The sequence below is a fragment of the Leptopilina boulardi genome, unplaced genomic scaffold (assembly GCF_019393585.1).
Source record: "Leptopilina boulardi isolate dan_hultmark-lab unplaced genomic scaffold, ZJU_Lbou_2.1 LbouV2_348, whole genome shotgun sequence".
In the NCBI taxonomy this organism is placed as follows: domain Eukaryota; kingdom Metazoa; phylum Arthropoda; class Insecta; order Hymenoptera; family Figitidae; genus Leptopilina; species Leptopilina boulardi.
This window is the reverse complement of record NW_026137916.1, coordinates 18,929-38,159: the sequence shown is the minus strand read 5'-3', so window position 1 is coordinate 38,159 and position 19,231 is coordinate 18,929. Positions and strand designations below refer to the sequence as shown.

General features: G+C 28.1%; 2 protein-coding genes across 2 annotated transcripts; both read left to right on the top strand.

The window, feature by feature from the left end:
• The first annotated feature begins 727 nt into the window (after positions 1 to 727).
• On the top strand, positions 728 to 7,535 carry LOC127286112 (esterase FE4-like). The gene is made up of 8 exons (XM_051312419.1): positions 728 to 1,015; positions 3,084 to 3,209; positions 3,830 to 3,989; positions 4,843 to 5,219; positions 5,455 to 5,626; positions 5,743 to 5,936; positions 6,550 to 6,697; positions 6,789 to 7,535. The coding sequence occupies exons 1-8, from the start codon at positions 806 to 808 to the stop codon at positions 7,082 to 7,084; spliced, it is 1,683 nt and encodes a 560-aa protein (XP_051168376.1). The 5' UTR covers positions 728 to 805; the 3' UTR covers positions 7,085 to 7,535.
• A 1,312-nt stretch (positions 7,536 to 8,847) lies between these two features.
• LOC127286108 (esterase E4-like) lies at positions 8,848 to 18,697 on the top strand. The gene is made up of 8 exons (XM_051312413.1): positions 8,848 to 9,209; positions 13,646 to 13,771; positions 14,728 to 14,887; positions 15,048 to 15,424; positions 16,949 to 17,120; positions 17,226 to 17,419; positions 17,967 to 18,114; positions 18,180 to 18,697. Exons 1-8 carry the CDS (start codon positions 8,976 to 8,978, stop codon positions 18,470 to 18,472), a joined length of 1,704 nt encoding a protein of 567 aa, XP_051168370.1. The 5' UTR covers positions 8,848 to 8,975; the 3' UTR covers positions 18,473 to 18,697.
• The last annotated feature ends 534 nt before the right edge of the window (positions 18,698 to 19,231 follow it).

Sequence of the window (19,231 nt, the reverse complement as noted above, 5' to 3'; positions counted from 1 at the left end):
TATTGACTACTTTTAAACTTTTCAGTATATCATATGAGGATAAACATAATCTGATTCACAATATTGAGTCAATGCTTGAGTTAATTTTAGAAATTTTCAATGCTTGTAAACAATGTTTTGAAATCATAAATAATAAAAATTAAGATAAATTTCGACCTAGTAAAGAAAAGTAATTTTTCAAAACCTGATAAATCTATTTTTGATATTTTTTTTTCAAAAAAAAAAATTTCATTGCATAATCCAAAATATTATTCATAAAAATAATGTTTAAAAAGAATTTTCTAAAATGAATTTATCAGATTTTGTTAATTTGCTTATAAAAATATAACAATAATAATACCTTTGTAAATGAAAACTCTTTTTTCAGTTTTAGTTTATTTACAAAAAATACTTTTTTTTAATAGATTATTTCAATATTTTTTAAATCGGTATTTTTTTATTCTTAAAATAATAATATATTCTTATTAAAAAGTAGATGTTATATTATATTTTTAAAGTAATATATACACTGAATTTAACTATAAGAAATTAAAAAGCATTAATCTTCAATGGATTAAAATATTGCATCTTTTTTGGTATTAAAATAATACCCTACGATTTACTGTGACGTATTTATTTGTAAATTTTGAATTATTATTTTTTTTTTATTATTTTCCTCCTTAATTTCCTCGTTGTGGCAATATAAATTGTTTCCGTGTTATCAATTTAGGCTTCAGTTTAAAAAATTTGTGTCTTATATGAAGAATATTTTAATCATAATTATTTAAAGAAATATTCAATTTTTGAATATATAAAAGAAAACAATATGAAAATGACTATTTTACAAAGTTTGTGCATCTTATTTATTTCAATGGTAACAGTTCTTCTAGCTGCAGAAGAATCTAAAACTATTGAATTAAATACACCTCTTGGTAGAGTAAAGGGATCATTTATGACAAGCAGATTGGGAAGAAAAATCTATTCTTTTCGAGGAATGAGATACGCTGAACCTCCTGTGGGTCAACGAAGATTTAAGGTAGAACGTTTTTACTCGTTTTTCTTTATTATCTTTATTTTAATTTAGTTTTTTATAAAATAATGTGACGGGAAAATCATTCTTGACATTATTTCGAATATTTTGAAATGAACAATTATGTTGATCGACCATCTTAAAATAAGGGTAAGGAGTCTGAGGTCAATAGTTCACCCCTGTGACCTTAGATCGATCTAAGCGCCAATATTTAACTAATTGGACGCATTGTCGAAAATCGTCGGTACACGCACTCTTTGTTCGACCGTTCTGAATGTAGTGCGTTTGATAATTGTAGTGTGTTGCAAAGGAATATATTCGACAAATTTTGTAATATCGTCAAATTGTATGTTGCCACTGAAACCGACGAAGAGTCGATACTCGATCAACTCAAGTAAGTGTTTGATGTCTGATTTTTATTTTTGAAAATAAACAAAGGACCCAGCACAAAATACATTAAAAAAAGGTCTCGGTGAAATTTCTTGTAACTTGGCAATTTTGTAGTTTTTGACCTCCCAAACAAAAAATGTAAATGGCAAAATTCAAAAAAATGGACCGATTTTTTTTATTTTAGGATAAAGTTGAAAATAAGCAGTGTAAAATTCGAAAATTCTCACAATTGAGTAAAACCTAAATAATTGAATTAACTGTCTTGAAAACTGATACTCTGGAGTTTTCGTGGTCGCTGATTACGAATCTAATGTTCATTTTTCAAAATTCAAAATGGCGGATCCAATATGGCGGAAGAATTTTGAAAAATCGCTTGGATTAGCTTGAAACTCGATAATTTTTGTAAAGAGGAGAAGTTAAGACAAGGGGTTGGGTTAAAATATATTTATTTTATGACAAAATATTTTTTTTTATTTTTTGTGAGGGTTCCCGAACGGTTCCTGCTTTCTTTTGCTCATATAATTATTTGTTAATTTTATTTAAATTACCTGGCGTCCGCGTGCTTAAATTTTATTATTTTATTTTTCTTCTAAGAGCCCAGCACCTTTGAACCCGGTCGCGCTGGTAAGAATATAATTTTACTTTTTACTTATTTGAGCTTGAAACGTATTAAACCCTTTAATTTTGACTGATCAAAAATTATATTCGTCTCAAGAAATTAACTTTTTTTAAAATTTGGGCCCGACTTTTTTTTTAATAAATACCCATATAATAAGGACGAGAAGAACAAAATTTTCAAAACTAATTGGATTCGCTTGAAAATCGTTACTCGGGGTTTTTTTGAGTCGCTGATTACCAATATCAGTTTGATTTTCAAAAATTCAAAATGGCGGATTCAATATGTCGGACAAGAAATTTAAAAAATAGTTGGATTTGTTTGAAAATCGTTACTAAAGGGTTTTTGGGGTCGTTGATTACGAATATAACATTGGTTTTCAAAAATTCAAAATGGCGGATCCAATATGGACGATGAATTTTTTAAAATTATCCAAATTCGATTAAAAATCGTTACTCGGAGGTTTTTGGGTTGTATTCGTAATCAGCGACCCCAAAAATCCCTGAGTAACGATTTTCAAGCGATTCCAATTAGTTTTGAAAATTTTGTACTTCCCGTCCTTATGGATTAATGAGAGAATTTGCAATTCACTGAAATTTTATTGATTTATCATTTTTATTTGCACGAATTGGTATTTGATAGATATTTAAAAATTTCAAATTTTCATTTGACCGAACAAATAACTAATAGAAACATTTCGACGTGATTTTTAAAATTTACCAATTTGACTATTTGCCGAATTCTGTCACTTATAAAAATTGGAATCACTTAAAATTCTGTTGCATGGGAATTCTGCTAAATTAGAATTCTTTTAAATAATATAAAAAGTTTAGTAAAGAGAAATTCTGTGAAATAAAAATTCGGTAGGTACCTAAAAATGATGATAAGTATGAAATAGTTATTCATATATAGCTCTGAAACAAGTGTATTTTTATTTAACTCAAATACACAAAAGATAAATAATATAAATATTCAAAAATTATTTTCAAGGATATATTCTCAATTTTAGAATATTTTTTTTTGTATGTGAAATTCTAGTTTATAGAAAAGAAAAATTAACATTTCTAGCAAGCAGTTCCAGTAAAGCCATGGACGAAAATTTTTGATGCTTCCGTTGATGGTCCAGCTTGTCCTCAACCTAATAACTCACACATTTCTGAAGATTGCTTGCGATTAAATGTCTACACAAATCAGGTACCACTTATATTTTTCAATTATGAAAAATTATATTTTCTGGCATTTATTCAAAAAGTGTTTAAAAAATTTTAAATCCATTATTGGTATATGTACGAGAAAAAATTTTTTATTATATTTTTATTTTAAGAATCGATTGTATTAAAATATTGTAAAGTATAAGTGGCAAGTATTTATAATAATTTGAGGTTATTTCTTTTTACTATTCGTATATGCGAATCATTATTATGAGGATAATAATAATAATTATAAAAATAGAAATAATAATTCAATTTTTTCCTGCAGGTACAATGAAGAAAATATTTAGTGTCCGAGTAAACAAAATCTGTTTGGCCCAACCAAATAATTTTTTTTTAGTATATAAGCAACCAAAAACACTCATTTTTGTTGCGCCAACCAAATCTTTTTATAATACCAATCAAAATATTGTTCTTACAATCAGAAATGCTCAATTGAACAATTTTGTTGCAAGCACTTAATTTTTTTTCCTTAATGTATTAAAAAGAACAAATGGATTATACTGTTAGAATTTTTTATTTAAATAATATCTATTTAATTAATTTTTATTTTACCTGGTACTTATAAAATTATAATTAGCATTTTTTAAAATTAAACATTAGCTTCCAACTAAATCAAACGCAGTGCGGAAGCCTGTCATAGTTTATTTTCACCCTGGTGCCTTTTTCTTTCGATCTGGCCGAAGTGATTTACAAGGACCTCAATATTTATTAGACAAAGAAGTTGTTCTAGTCACTGTAAATTATCGCCTGGCATCATTAGGTTCGTTAATAATATTTTAAGTAATAAATGAAATATCATATATATTCACGGTGGTCTAGAAGCAGTCACAGGTATTAATAAAACATTAATAAAAATTTAATAAAGTAATAGAAACAGATTTACTTACTTTGAAAGATAGTTGCAGTTGAAAGCAAAGGTTATATTGACAAATTAAAAATGTCAAACGTTGAATCTATTGAAAAACGACTAACTTCATATGATTACTGGATTTTTTTATGCAGAATTCAACTTAACATTTAATATTGATCTAAATTCGAAAGTTTTTTACGGGGTATTGATATTTTATTTTCACTTCAAACCTTTACGGTTTAATATTGTCATTTAATAGCTTATTTTTTTACTTACCATTATTTTTTAATAATAAATATACGTTTAAGATTGAATAAAAATAATAAAAACATAAATATTTAAGTAAGAAAGGCGAGCGCTTTTCGCTTGACTTTGCGCAAGAAGATTGAAAAAACGGAAATGTCGATATCTTGAGAATAGGGGGCTCTAGGATTTTGGTCTGAACGAATTTTTAAACTAGAAATAGTCACGAACAAAACCCACTTTGTACTTTTTATACCCATTTTTGTCATACCTGTGACTGCTTCTAGACCACTGTGCACTTTCATGCGTTTAAAGCTTATCTAAATTTTTTTCTGCTGCATAAAATTAATCCTGGGAACGTAAATAACAACTTAAAAAAATATATAAACCGGCAAATATTACCTTTTAAAGGAAGAAACTTACGTAATTTGTGAAAAATAGCGATTTTGTCCCCATTTACCCCAACTGACCCTAAGTATTTTTTATTAAATTATTAAAGTGGATTAATTTAATTGAACAGGATTCATAAGCACTGGAGACTCTTTACTGCCAGGAAATCTCGGTCTTAAAGATCAAGTAGCGGCGTTGCGTTGGGTAAAAAAATATATTGCAGTTTTTGGAGGAGATCCTGATTGCGTGACAATAACAGGATACAGTGCAGGAGGCTGGAGTGTTACATTACATTTGGTGTCACCCATGTCAAGGGGATTATTTCACAGGGCAATTGCAATGAGTGGTTCGGCTGTTTTTCAAAAACCATTTCCCAAACATCAAAAGAATTTAGCAATAAAGCAAGCTCAATTTGTAAATTGTCCAACCGACACTGTTCGAAATATGCTCAATTGCTTGAATAAAAAACCCGCTGAAGAAATCGCCAATACTTTACTGCAATTCTCTGTAAGTAACTCTAAAATCAAAAATTTTTATTAAAAAGAAGAATCATGATATTTAATTTAAGTTAAATTTAATTATTGTACCTGAAATTAACACGATTATCATTTGGTCTAGGAAAATTAGGATATCCCTAAGATATCCCAGAGATATACCTTAACCACAAATTCTAGTTGGAATAATCAGAATTCTGGTTATTATAATAATCAGAATTTTTTTTTAGTGCATTTGTAAATTTTAGGAATGGAATGGAAATCCAATTTGGATTTGGACTCCAGTAATTGAGCCGATAGTTCCTGGGGTTGAAAGATTTCTCACTGATGACCCAGCAAAATTAATAGAAGAAGGAAAATTTGAACAAGTTCCATTTATTGGAGGTGTTACTAAAGATGAATTCGGTGGTGTTATTATATGTAAATATGAAAATAGCTCGAGAATATAATTTTACAATTATAAATTGTTACATAATTTTTAATTTAAATTATGTAAACAAAAATGCATTTTATTATATTGTATACAATTTTTAAAGTGGCAAGAGAGGAAGCTAAAAAAGGAAACTTCAGTGCATTCAATGATTGGAATACAAAGTGGGATGAAATAGCACCTATTATTTTTATTTACGAAAGAAATACTGCTAGATCTAGATATATTAGTAGAGAGTTTAATTCATTTTACAATCATGATAAACCAATTAGTCTTAATAATCTTCAAGGGATTTATGGAGTAAGTTGATTATTACATAATTTATTAATTACAAATTTTGTTAGTTAATGAGACTTGAATTTTCTTTTTCGTTTAGTTTTATATATTTTATTCACTGAGAAAAAAATTTATTTGAAACAATAAAATTTTGATATCAATCAAATAAACGTATTGCTATACAGATAACAAAATTTAAGGTTGAGTAAATCAAAATTTAATTTAGCGCAAACAAATTCTTTCTTCGTTCAAAAAATGTATTAAAGTAAACCAAATGTTTATTTAGATCAAATAAATATTTGTGTGCTGGGATTGAAAATTTAAAAATTAACTAATAAAAGATGTAAAAATGACCTTCGACTTGACTTAAAATCCTTGGTAAATTCTAACAAATGGTGGCAGCGGTGGGATTCGAAACTATACGCCACCAGTTGTTAGAGTTTACCAAAGATTTTAAGTCAAATCAAAGGTCATTTTTACATCATTTATTTCCCTTAAAATTTCAACCCTAACAATGGGTATCGAACAAATTTTGTTTGAATTATCAACAAAATTGTGTTGATACAAAAAAAAATGGTATATTTGATTCAAACAAAATTTTTCTCTTTGTCTTTCACTGATTTATCTATGTTTTCAGCTTTATCGTGATTCCATAGTTTCATATTCAGTGCATCGCCTTATTAATTTATTGGCAGCTTCATCTTGTTTACCTGTCTATTATTATCACTTTATTTATCAGGGAAGATTTAGTCACTATTTGGATCCTGAAACAAATAAACCCTTTGGTGGGAAATATATATAAATAATTTATACATTTGTAAAAAAAGAAATTATTACTAAATTCACTTTTTCCATATATATTAAAATTTGTTTTAGGTGTTTCGCATCATGATGATTTGATGTACATTTTTTACATTGAACAATTTCCGCTTTTCAAAAAAGACGATCCAGAAACACGAACAGTAGAACGAATAACAGCCATATGGGAAAATTTTGCCAGAACTGGAAAACCAATTCCTCGAGATAATGCATTGTTTAAAAATGTTTCATGGAAGAGATTCACACCACAACGCAAACGATATTTAGAAATTGGCAATGAACTTGTCATGAGAAATGGTCTTATTAATCCCAGAGAAATGGCATTGTGGGATAGATTATTTCCCCTGCCATAAATACGAAAACTATTTTTTATTATCTATGTATGTCAAAAAATTAGGTTGATTTTTGACCTAACCAATTTTTGGCACAGAAAGAACGAAATATTTTTTTTAAAAATTCTTAAATTAACCCCTTCACTGTTATTGACCTCTATAGAGGCATAAAAATATCGTGCCACCAGTGTGTGTATGACCGCTATAGTAGCATCTAGAAAAAAATAAGTAGACACAATACGATAAACTTGTCAATGGGTATTCTTAGGTATGGTAACATCAAGTTTTTTTTTTTTTAATTTTTTTTACCACATACGGGGCACGGAAGCTTTATTTCTGCTACACAGCGAAGGGGTTAAGAGTTTCGTTTTTGCTTTGAATGTATGAAGTTTATTCAGTTAAGTTACATTAAGTTAATTACTTTGTTTCTCAATGTAAAAATTTGAATCTTAAAATAAAATATTAAAATTTATGGAATTTTATTATAATTAAGGCTCTGAATCTTAAAAGTGTCTACGTTCGAATTTGCATCACAAGTTTAGGTCTCTGGAGTTAAAATTTTAAAATTGTTCACTATAACAGTTAATTCTTATCGTTGGAATTTTTTTTATTGAAAAATACAAAATTTTAAACACCAGAGGCCAAAACTTGTGATGCAAATTTTAGCGTAGGCTCTTTTAAAATCAACAGCCCCAATTGTGACCTTTAATGAGTTAATATATTTACCAAACGATATTACTCTACTTATTTGTTAATGTGATAAGTATAGAAAGTAAAAAAAAAAAAAAATATACTAGTTAATTTCCCTCGTTGTCGTAGTATAAATTTTTGTTTCTTTCTTTCGGATTAAGAATTTGGTGATATTCTTAGAGGATTATCTCTAAATTTTCAAAATTCTAAAATTTTTCCAAAAATTTGGACTTTGATCGAGTGTAGATAAGTAAAATCCACAGAGGAGGAATATTAATAAATAAATTGTACGATAAAATGGTAGAGGAAATTATATATATATGCAAATGAAAAGAAATTACGAATTTTGACAATTTTAAAACCATTCAGATCTTTTAATTTTTCTTGAAAAATGACAAAAACTTTTTCATAATTCACTTTTGTATAATTCCCACTGAAATTATTAGAGTAATGTGCCGAATTTAAGGAAAAATTCAAACACCAACCAATAAAATTTTAATTAAAGCAGTTGTTGAAATTTTGACTTTAATGGAGAAAAATTCAGCTAATAAAATATGACTAACAAATAAATCAGAATTACTAGCAATTCGGTGTTTTAAAAATTCTATCAATCAAATAAATATTTACTTGAACCAAATAATTTTTATTTGAATTAAATAAATATTTTATTTGAACAAATAATTTCTATATTTGAAACAAATACCATTTAATTGACTCAAATAATAATTATTTGATACAAAAATAAATATTATTATTTCATAATAGTCTAGTAACCGATTATTTGAATCGGTTAAAAACTCAAAGTTTTTTTTTGGTCTCCCTTCGACTTTGTCTTATTGAGAATTGACTGTATATACTAATTTTCAAAATAAAGATTCTTGTTAATAATTTTTTTTTAAAGTGGATAAAAACATTTTTAAAAAAAAAAATCCAAGAATTATCATTAAAATAAATAAATATTTAAAGTATTTTTTGTAAACAAAAAAAATTTCACAGTATAATAACAATTACATTGCTCTACTATTCTTGTTTTTTTTCCACGTATATTATATCTATCGCTTGTCTGACGCAGTATAAAATGTTTCACTAGACTCTTTTAAGCTTCAGTGTACAACTGACATTTGTGCGCAACACATCCAATTAACAGTGATTTTATATTTAAATAACAGAAAAAAATAATCGCGAATACTAAAAAGAATCAAAATTATAAATTCGTCCAAAAATGGGACGATATAAGCAAAAGTATTTGTACATTTCACTTATTCTCATTGGTTTGAGTATTTCTTCGGCCGAAGAATCATCATCATCATCATCATCATCACCAGAGACTCTTGAGTTAAGTTCATCACTTGGAAAATTGAAAGGTTCATTTATGACAAGCAGATTGGGAAAAAAAATTTATTCTTTTCGTGGTATTCGTTATGCAGAACCACCTGTGGGTCAACGTCGATTTCAGGTGAGAATCAATTCAAAATAATATTGTATCAAAAATCCAAAATATACAATTGAAAAAATATATAATACATGCTCTTTAAATGTGAATTAGTAAAAATGTTTTTTAATTTGAATTAGTGGCTCACTTTTTGTTTCTGAATTAGTAAAATTTTACTAATTATTAGTAAATTTTATTAACAATTAGTAAAATTTAACTACCTCTAAAGCAAAAAGTGAGTCACTAATTCAAATTAGTAAACATTTTTACAAATTCAGATTTAGAGAGTGTACTTTACTATACGTATAATAATTTGATATTAATAAAACTTTGGAATTAAGATCGCGTCAATTTTTGAATTAACATTTAATTACAATTGTCCATATAATGAAACAATGTGTAAATAAAATTATATTGTTTCATTAGTTTGTGAAGAAATAGATTATGTAATGCAAGGGAAGTTGTATAATGTACCTTCCTTTTATCCTTATTTCCGAGAATTTTTTTTTTTTTTTTTTGTATTTATAAAATTCTTCAAGGAAATGGAAATGATTTTTTAATTTAATATTTATATACTAATAGTATAATTTTATGAAATTTATTTTATAATATTATTTCATAATAATAATTTATATATTATAAATGTTTGTAAGGTTTACTTATTTAAAATTAAACATGGACTTTCAAAGAAAATTAAGTTATCATTATTTTCATTTATTTTCATTTATTTTATTATTATTATTATTATTATTATTATTATTACTATTATTATTATTATTATTATTATTTAATTATTATTATATTATTATATTACATTTATATAGGATAAAAAAAACATTTATTTGAATTAAATTAAATGAAACGAAGATAATTTTTTTTTTTTTTTAAAAGATAATTTGTTTGATACAAATAAATTTTCTTTGTATCAAAGAAGAATTTGTCAAAAAAGTTGATTTCTTTGAATTAAAGAAAACTTTTTCTGGTCGAATCATTTTGGATAAAATATAAATGTTTCAATTGAATTTGAATAACAATTATGAATAATAATTATAAATAGCGAAATAGAATAAAAAATTTTTTTGTTATGCTTGAATAATATGAAATTAATAAATGAAATTGGAATAATTAAATCTATTAATTAATGCTTACTTTAACCAAATTTTCTTTATTTAGTTTCTAAGAAACTACTTTCGACCGAGGTATGAAGAAAAATGTTTAGTCAGAGCAATCAAAATTTTGTTGGTATATTTAAGCAACCAAACTATTTGTTTTGAGTCAATCAAAAAATTTGGTTGAGTGTTTTTTGTTGACCTAACAAAAATGTTTGGTTGGGTCAACCAAATTTTTTTGGTTAGGTCAACAAAAATGTTTGGTTGATCAAACCAACAGTTTTTTTTTGTAAAATTAAAAATTTGATTCTACCTTATTTCTTTTCATTTTATCTTTTTTATTTATTAGCAATTTAACGTTTAATTTATATTTACCCAATTGAAATATTTGTGGAATTTGAAAAATCTCACTCACTTGGAAAGATTCCCCGGAAAGTTTTTTCAAAATTTTTAGAGTCCTAATTCCGTCGGAATTCCGTCGGAATCCCATAGGAAATTCTTTGGAACTCCGATGGAATTCCGACTGAATTACGTTGGAAGTTCCGGCGGAATTCTGATAGAACCTCCAGGGTTCATTTTCCGGGGAATCTTTTCAAGTGGGGCATGGGAACAAACCTCTGTTTTGAAACTGCGAGTCGGGAGCTCTGACCACTGGACTACCCATCTTTGTGAGAGATTTAAACTAATTAATTATTCTCTTAAGCTACGTGCTGAGAGCGAATTAAATTATTTGCTTGTCGTAACAAAATTTTCGTTAGGACAACAAATGATCATTCGGTTTTTTAAACTAAACTATTTTGTTGTATTAACCAAATTATTTTCTTGTCGTAACCAAATTTTTGGTTGGAATTTAAAAATGTTGAACCAAATAATTTTGTTGGCCTAACCAAATGATTTGGTTGAGATAACTCTACGATTTTGTTTCAGTCAACCAAAATTTCGTTACAAGAAACAAAATTGACTAAACTATTTCCGGAGAAAAAGTTTCCCAAAATTCCTGACAGTTTAGTATTTATTTTGAAAGTTGTAAAAGTTCTATTATATTTTTGAAATTCATTTTTTCTTCGTGTATACAGAAAAAAAACTTATAGTTTCATTTTTGTTGCAACTCAGAATGAGTCAATGCTAAACGACATAGAAAGTGGCGCCACCGCAACCTGGTTCATTTTTTGTTGCACATCAAAATGAGCCGCCTACACGACTCATTCTGAGTTCAGTTTTTTTCTGTGTAATAATGAGTATATACCTATCATAAAATAATTGTAATTATTTTAATACAACCTAATAATAATAATAATATTTGTTGTTATTATTATAAAATTATAATAATAATATAATAATAATTTTTTCTGGAAAGTTTGAAGAAAGTGATTAGAAGTGAAGATATTTATATAATATAATGAGGACCTTGACTGAAGGCAGAAAACGCTATGATAAAAAGTAACAGTCATATGACTTGGACGAGATGCGTAATAGTTTTTAAAGTCTCATGACAGGAGTTGTCTTAACAACTTCATCCGTCGCAATGGTGCGAGAACATAATAATTGAGTGGTTCTTAAAGAACCTTTCAGTGAATCATCTAGTGTCAATGTACAATAAATGCTATAAACCAGTATATATATATATATATGTATACATTTATACATTATAGTTACATATATATATATATATATGAATTAATTTAGCCTTGAGGTAAATCGAGATTTGCATGTTTTATAAACAACGCAAAGTAGTTTTGATGTTTGCTTCAGTTAGTGCAATAATAAGAATTTACGTGAAAAATACGCGTTTCATTCAAATACGTGATTAACTATATATATATATGTATATATATATATGAACGTATATATAAACGATGCAACAGGATCAAAGATTTAATTGTTGGCGCGAGATTAGTTCCGACTATTAACAAGATTACCTTTTACACGCGATGAAAATGGATTTTTAATAGTTTTACACATAATTTTGCAATTTTTCATTTTCTTAATGTTATACATTTTTTTTTTTTTTTTTGCTATGTTTGTTTAATTTAAAAAAGTATATAAATAAAGTATAAAAAAATAATAATTAATAAATATACAGAAAAATGAAATTTGAGATTTTAATATATTTGTTTGTTATTATTATAAAATTATTTTGTAGCGAATAAAATATTCTGAAATTGAAAATATATAGTTTCTTTTTTCATTTAAGTTACAGAATAATTTCAATAAAATTATGAATTAAATGTATATAATTCTAAAATACGGAACAAATATCATTGTATACTGATATAAAATTTATTCTGATTTTAAAAATGTATCCTTGGCACGTATTTTAGAATAATTAAATATGTATATAAGAAAAATATAAAAAAAATCTCAGGTTTGAAAATTTTGAAAAAAAAAAAAAATTAACATCATTAATCGAATGGACTTATGTAAGCTTACAAGTAATTACAACAATTTCAAAGGGAACAAATTCTTTTCACGGTTTCGATATAATGAACAATTGTGTATTGTTGATTTGGTTGAATGGATTCAATCAGAAAGAATCGAAAATAGGTCAAATAATTGTTTAACAGCGTACGCATTTTTATTTTTCTTTTTTTGTTACTTTGGTACTTAGAATTTTCCTTCATCAACATTTTATAATCACTGAAGGTTATTAAAAATAGGCACAAGGATTATTATATTCATAAAGGAATACAAAAATATTCATAAAAGAATACAAAAAATCATTTAGTTAATTATTATTATTATTAGGTATTTTTAATTACATCCGAGAGATTATAAAATGCGATCGTTTTCGAAATTGTACGTCAAAAAATAAATATGATCGATTCCTCTAAACTTACATATATGTCATACTCATACACAAATATATATTTATATATAACAGGAAAATATTTTCAAGTGATAATTATAAAAAGACTTTTAACTTAATACTTCAATGTGAAACGCAGAGTTTACTACCAATTCTTATTTAGCGTGTATTGAAATATAATTAAGATAAGAGTAATCGTTTCACGGAAATTGTAAATTTTAATCAACTAAAAATTTTTATTTTACGACCAATGAACTGTTTATTACTATAGCTAATTAAGTATTAATATATTTTCATAAATGCAAAGTGTACAAAACCAAAAATTTGCCTATATATACAGAAATGATAAAAATACGTATTATTATGTTATTTTTTTCATATAAGAAACGAGATACAACATTTATTTAACTATAAATTTAAAATCTGATCTGTTTCTCAAATAAATAAATTTTAATAAATAAATAAACTTTAAACTTTAAATCTAAAACTATAACTAGAATTTTAAAATTTAAATTAAATTTGTCGATTTTTAAAAAATTTTTTAGCCAGCTGAACCGGTAAAACCATGGACAGAAGTTTTTGATGCTTCCGAAGAAGGACCGGCATGTCCTCAACCGGAAACTAAACTAATGTCGGAAGATTGTCTTCGATTGAATGTTTATACAAATGAGGTAAGAAATAAATAACATATAGAGTAATTGCAACATTTTGAATTTTCAAAAATCAACTTCAAATTCGTAATCAGCGATCTAAAAAACCCCGAAGTAAAAAGTTTCAAGTAAATCTGATAAAGTTTCCAAAAATCGTTCGCCATTTTGAATTTTTGAAAATTAATATCAGATTCGTCAGATTTCGTAATCACCCAGATAGCAACCTTGCAGCAAGCTTGCCGCGCAATATTGCCAACCTTGCACGGCAAACTTGCCGCAAGCATAAAATGTCCCACCTGACCCAAGCTTGCATGGTAAAATTACTGAAAGATTGCAGTATAAGGTTACTGCAAGATTGCACAATAAGATTATCGCAATATTTCTCAGTAAGCTTGCACGGTAAGCTTGTAGCAAGGTTGGTGCAAGGTTGCTAGAAAACCTTGCTTTAAACCTAAACAAATTTTTTTTAAAAATGCTTCGTCTAATTTATATAATAAAATTATATAAATTAGACAAAAAAATTAAAAAAATTTAGGTTCAAGCAATGTTATTTGGCAACCTGGCACCAACCTTGCTACAAGCTTACTGTGCAAGCTTACTGAGCAATCTTGCGATAATCTAATTGTGCAATCTTGCAGTAATTTTATACTGCAATCTTGCAGCAACCTTACACTGCAATCTTTCGGTAATCTTACCATGCAAGCTTGCGTCAGGTGGGACATTTGAAGCTTGCCGCAAAGGTTGCCGCAAGCTTACGTGCTATCTGGACAGTGACTCCCAGAAACCCTTAATATGGATCGTCTGAATTAATTCAACTAATTTTTAAAGCTTTAACAACAACAATAATTATATTTTTTTTGTTTGCATTTTTTTAATCCAGGCGCCATATTGGTCGTCCATATTTATATTTTCAAAAAAGCCATACGGCAAATGAAACTAGACATCTCATTAAATAATGATAAAAAATGAATTTTTAGTTACCTGATCAGGATAAGGAAGTGAAGAAGCCAGTTATAGTATTTTTCCATCCAGGTGGCTTCTATGTTCGATCGGGACAAAGTGATCTTGAAGGTCCGGAATATTTATTGGACAAAGATATCGTTTTGGTTACAGTTAACTATCGTCTTGGTTCCTTAGGTCTGTAAAAAAAATAACTTTTTTTTTTTGTTATTAACTTAATATGTTACAAAAATACTTGTATTAACCACAACATGCAGAAATAATCTAATAGAAATAAGAAAATAATCTTTTATTTTCATTTTAAATTCAATTAATTGTCATTTTTTTCTTTTGTTAGGATTTATGAGCACTGGTGATTCTCTTCTACCAGGAAATCTTGGACTCAAAGATCAAGTTATAGCTTTGCGTTGGGTAAGGGATAATATTAAAGAATTTGGTGGAGATCAAAATTCCGTGACAATTACTGGGTATAGTGCTGGAAGTTGGAGTGTTTCTTTACATTTGGTATCGCCAATGTCTAAAGGATTATTTCACAAGGCAATTGCAATGAGTGGATCAGCCATTTATCAAAAACCCCTTCCCATGGAGCAGAAAAATTTAGCTACCAAGCAAGCTGAAATTTTAGGCTGTCCAACTGACACTGTTGGTAATATGTTAATTTGTATGAATACAAAAACAGCCGAAGAGTTCGCTAATTCTTTACCACACTTTTTCGTAAGTTTTTAAAAAATTTTCATCACTGTAGAATAAAGAAATAATTATATATATATATATATATATATACTAGAGGGGCTGCGCCTCCCTGCGCGCTTCGCGCGCCAACCCCCTATTTTTAGCGGGAAATACAGAGAGAGATGAGGGAAGGGGGAAGGACTTACTGCATTATTAGGGTCTTAAAACAAACATAACCTCAAAATTTAGGTCAATTTTTGGTGGAGGAGGGGAAATGAGAGGAGGGAGGGGGGACTTGCGGATATATTCAGAGCCTTGAAACGAACATAACCTCAAAATTTAGGTCATTTCTGGCGGGGGAGGGGACTTGCGACTATATTCAGAGTCTTGAAACGAACATAACCTCAAAATTTAGGTCATTTTTGACGGCGGAGGGGAAATGAGAGGAGGGAGGGGGGACTTGCGGCTATATTCAGAGCCTTGAAACGAACATAACCTCAAAATTTAGGTCATTTCTGGCGGGAGAGGGGACTTGCGACTATATTCAGAGTCTTGAAACGAACATAACCTCAAAATTTAGGTCATTTTTTACGGCGGAGGGGAAATGAGAGGAGGGAGGGGGTACTTGCGGCTATATTCAGAGCCTTGAAACGAACATAACCTCAAAATTTAGGTCATTTCTGGCGGGGGAGGGGAGGGACCTTGCGGCTATATTTAGAGTCTTGAAACGAACATAATCTCAAAATTTAGGTCATTTTTGACGGAGGAGGGGAAATGAGAGGAGGGAGGGGGACTTGCGGCTAAATTCAGAGCCTTGAAACGAACATAACCTCAAAATTTAGGAGGGGGGACTCCCCCCTCCTAGGTCAAGAATTCTTGAACAGTGGCGGCGGCGGCGATATCTTTTTGTAATATAGGAAGATATAGATATATATATTTAATCGGGAATCGCAAAACTGCGATACTCCATCTGGTGTCGACCCACTTGTGGTAGTCATTTTTCGTTCCATCTCTCTCTTAATTATATTAAAGAGAGAGATGAAATATCTCGATAGCTATCACAACTGGGTTATTTTTACCATGATTCCCTATGATTTTTGATCCCAATGCAATTTTTTATTTTTTCATTTTACCATCAGTCGGCAATATAGATTGCTGCAAGTTGGCAATGTTTTATAAAGGTTCGTTTTACCATCAGTCGGCAATATAGATTTCTGCAAGTCGGTAATGTTTTATAAAGGTTCATTTTATCATCAGTCGGCAATATAGATATCTGCAAGTCGGCAATGTTTTATAAAGGTTCGTTTTACCATCAGTCGGCAATATAGATTTCTACAAGTCGGTAATGTTTTATAAAGGTTCATTTTATCATCCGTCGGCAATATAGATTTCTGCAAGTCGGTAATTTTCTATATTATGTCCATTTTACCCTCGATTTTACCATCAGTCGACAATATCATAATCGTAAATCGGTAATTTTTTTATATTTTTATTTTGTCACGTTTGTCAAAGTGCCTTACCCCCACCTCAGTGCGGTTTTCATAGCTAAATTATTATTTGTTGCAGGAGTGGCACGGTGATCCAATTTTAGTATGGACCCCGGTAGTAGAACCGGAAGTTAATGGAGTTGAAAGATTTCTTCCAGACGATCCGGTGAAATTGATAAGTGAGGGAAATTTCTCACAAGTTCCGTTCATTGGCGGATTCAATAAAGATGAATTTGGTGGAGTTATTTTATGTATGTATGAAATTAAATAATTAGAATGCTTATTCGTTACTTATTTTTATTTATTTTTTTTTCATTAACTTATATAGTTGAATAAATTTGTAAATTTGTACACAGTGCCGATATCAGAGGCAAAGAAAGGAAATAATTCGCTTTTCGACGAATGGAATACAAATTGGGATCATATTGCACCTATTAGCTTCCTATATGAGAGAGATACAAACAGATCGAAAGAGATTAGTAAGGAATTGTATGAATTTTACAATCACAATAAACCAATTGATCTTAATAATCTTCAAGGCATTGCCGATGTAAGTTAAATATTATAAATTTTTTAAATTATAAATACACCGAGAAATTTACTGATACTTGGTTAAATGAGACTGCAAGAAATTGATCGATTCACGCACTTTGCACACAGAGAAAAGATTTCTTTGATTTAAAGAAACCAATGTCTTTGACTTGTTTTCTTTAATTCAAAATAAAATTTTCTTTTGAAACAAAAAAAGCTTCTTAGTTTCAAAGAAATTAGTACATTAAATTAAAGAAATTCTAACATTGATAGGGTCAGTTGGGGTAAATCAAAACAGTAGTTATTTCAGTTAAATAAAAAATTTTAAAAATAAATACGGCCTCAAATCTTGTTGGGGGTGATCTAAAGTTCAAGAATTGAGACCGTATTTATTTAAAATTTTTTTTATTTATAACTGAAATAACTACTGTTTTGATTTATCCCTTCTTTCTATTTACCCCAATTCAAAAAAATTTCTTATTGATTATGATAAATTTTGTTCTCATCTAACTTTAAATTTTTGTTTATCTTTCATATAATTTTCAATTCAATACTTACGTTTTTAGTTGTACTGTGATGGTGTAATTGCATATTCTGAACATCGTCTTGTGAACTTATTAGCTTCCTCCTCCAAGATGCCTATCTATTATTATCATTTTATGTACCAGGGAAGATATAGTCATGTGGTTGATCCTGAAACACAAAAACCTTATGGTAAATTTTAAATAAATTAATTATACTACAAGTGCACTTCAATAATAATAATTTTTCGATTTTAGGTGTTTCACATCACGATGATTTGATGTATTTATTTTACATTAAGAAATTTCCATTCTTTAAAGAAGACGATCCAGAAATAACAACAGTCGAGCGAATGACAGCAATTTGGGAAAATTTTGCTAAAACTGGCAAACCAATTCCCGAAGAGAATGACTTATTTAAAAATGTGACGTGGGAAAAATTCACTTCCGATAATAAACGTTATTTAGAAATAAGCAATGAGCTTACTATGAAAGATGGCGTTATATATCCTGAAAGAATGAATTTGTGGGATAAACTTTTTCCATTATAACTTAAAAATTATTCAATAATATTAAATTCACCTTCACTGATATACTTTTTACATTTAATAATTTAATTGTATCGCTTGTGTATATATTGTTTTATATTTTCGATATAATATTATTTGTTATGTAAAAAAAAAAAAATATTTTATAATAATAGATAAAAGAAAGTTAATTTTTCACTCTTAATAAATGATAATTTTAATAAAAATAAATTATCCATAATAATAGAATATATTTTGTTTTTAATTAGGGTCAGTTGGGGTAAATGGGGATAAGAGTTTTTGGAGCTTAATTTACAGTTCTAAAATTAAGTTCAACGTCAATATTTTAACCTCTCAGATCACTTGCAAGAGGTTTTGAGTATTGCCAAGCTTTTATCTTGACAATTGGCAGCAAGATAAAAAAAGTTATCGCTCAATGCATAAAAACTTGAAAATCAAAGTCAAACTGTTTCAGTATTTTATCGAGCATTTCAAAGAAAACAGACTTAAAATTAAATCCAAATTTTTTTCTTATTCCTTACGACTCCCATAACAGAAATTCACTTGAATTTTTCATTTTTGTTAATTTGGTTAATAATGACAAGCTGTCCCCATTTACCCCAAAAATTTGAAAACTCAGGGTAAATGGGGACAGCTTGTCATTATTAACCAAATTGACAAAAATAAAAAATTCAAGTGAATTTCTGTTATAGGAGTCATAAGGAATAAGAAAAAAATTTAGTATGATTTTTAAGTCTGTTTTTTTTCAAATGCCAGACAAAA

What these genes read in the sequence shown, in the direction of transcription:
- LOC127286112 (XM_051312419.1), top strand. Translation starts at nt 806, where the DNA reads ATGAAAATGACTATTTTACAAAGTTTGTGCATCTTATTTATTTCAATG. An exon ending in TAAATGTCTACACAAATCAG is followed by an intron (nt 3,210 to 3,829) that starts GTACCACTTATA and finishes ATTAAACATTAG; the next exon opens with CTTCCAACTAAATCAAACGC. An exon ending in ATCTTCAAGGGATTTATGGA is followed by an intron (nt 5,937 to 6,549) that starts GTAAGTTGATTA and finishes CTATGTTTTCAG; the next exon opens with CTTTATCGTGATTCCATAGT.
- LOC127286108 (XM_051312413.1), top strand. Translation starts at nt 8,976, where the DNA reads ATGGGACGATATAAGCAAAAGTATTTGTACATTTCACTTATTCTCATT. An exon ending in TGAATGTTTATACAAATGAG is followed by an intron (nt 13,772 to 14,727) that starts GTAAGAAATAAA and finishes ATGAATTTTTAG; the next exon opens with TTACCTGATCAGGATAAGGA. An exon ending in ATTTGGTGGAGTTATTTTAT is followed by an intron (nt 17,121 to 17,225) that starts GTATGTATGAAA and finishes ATTTGTACACAG; the next exon opens with TGCCGATATCAGAGGCAAAG.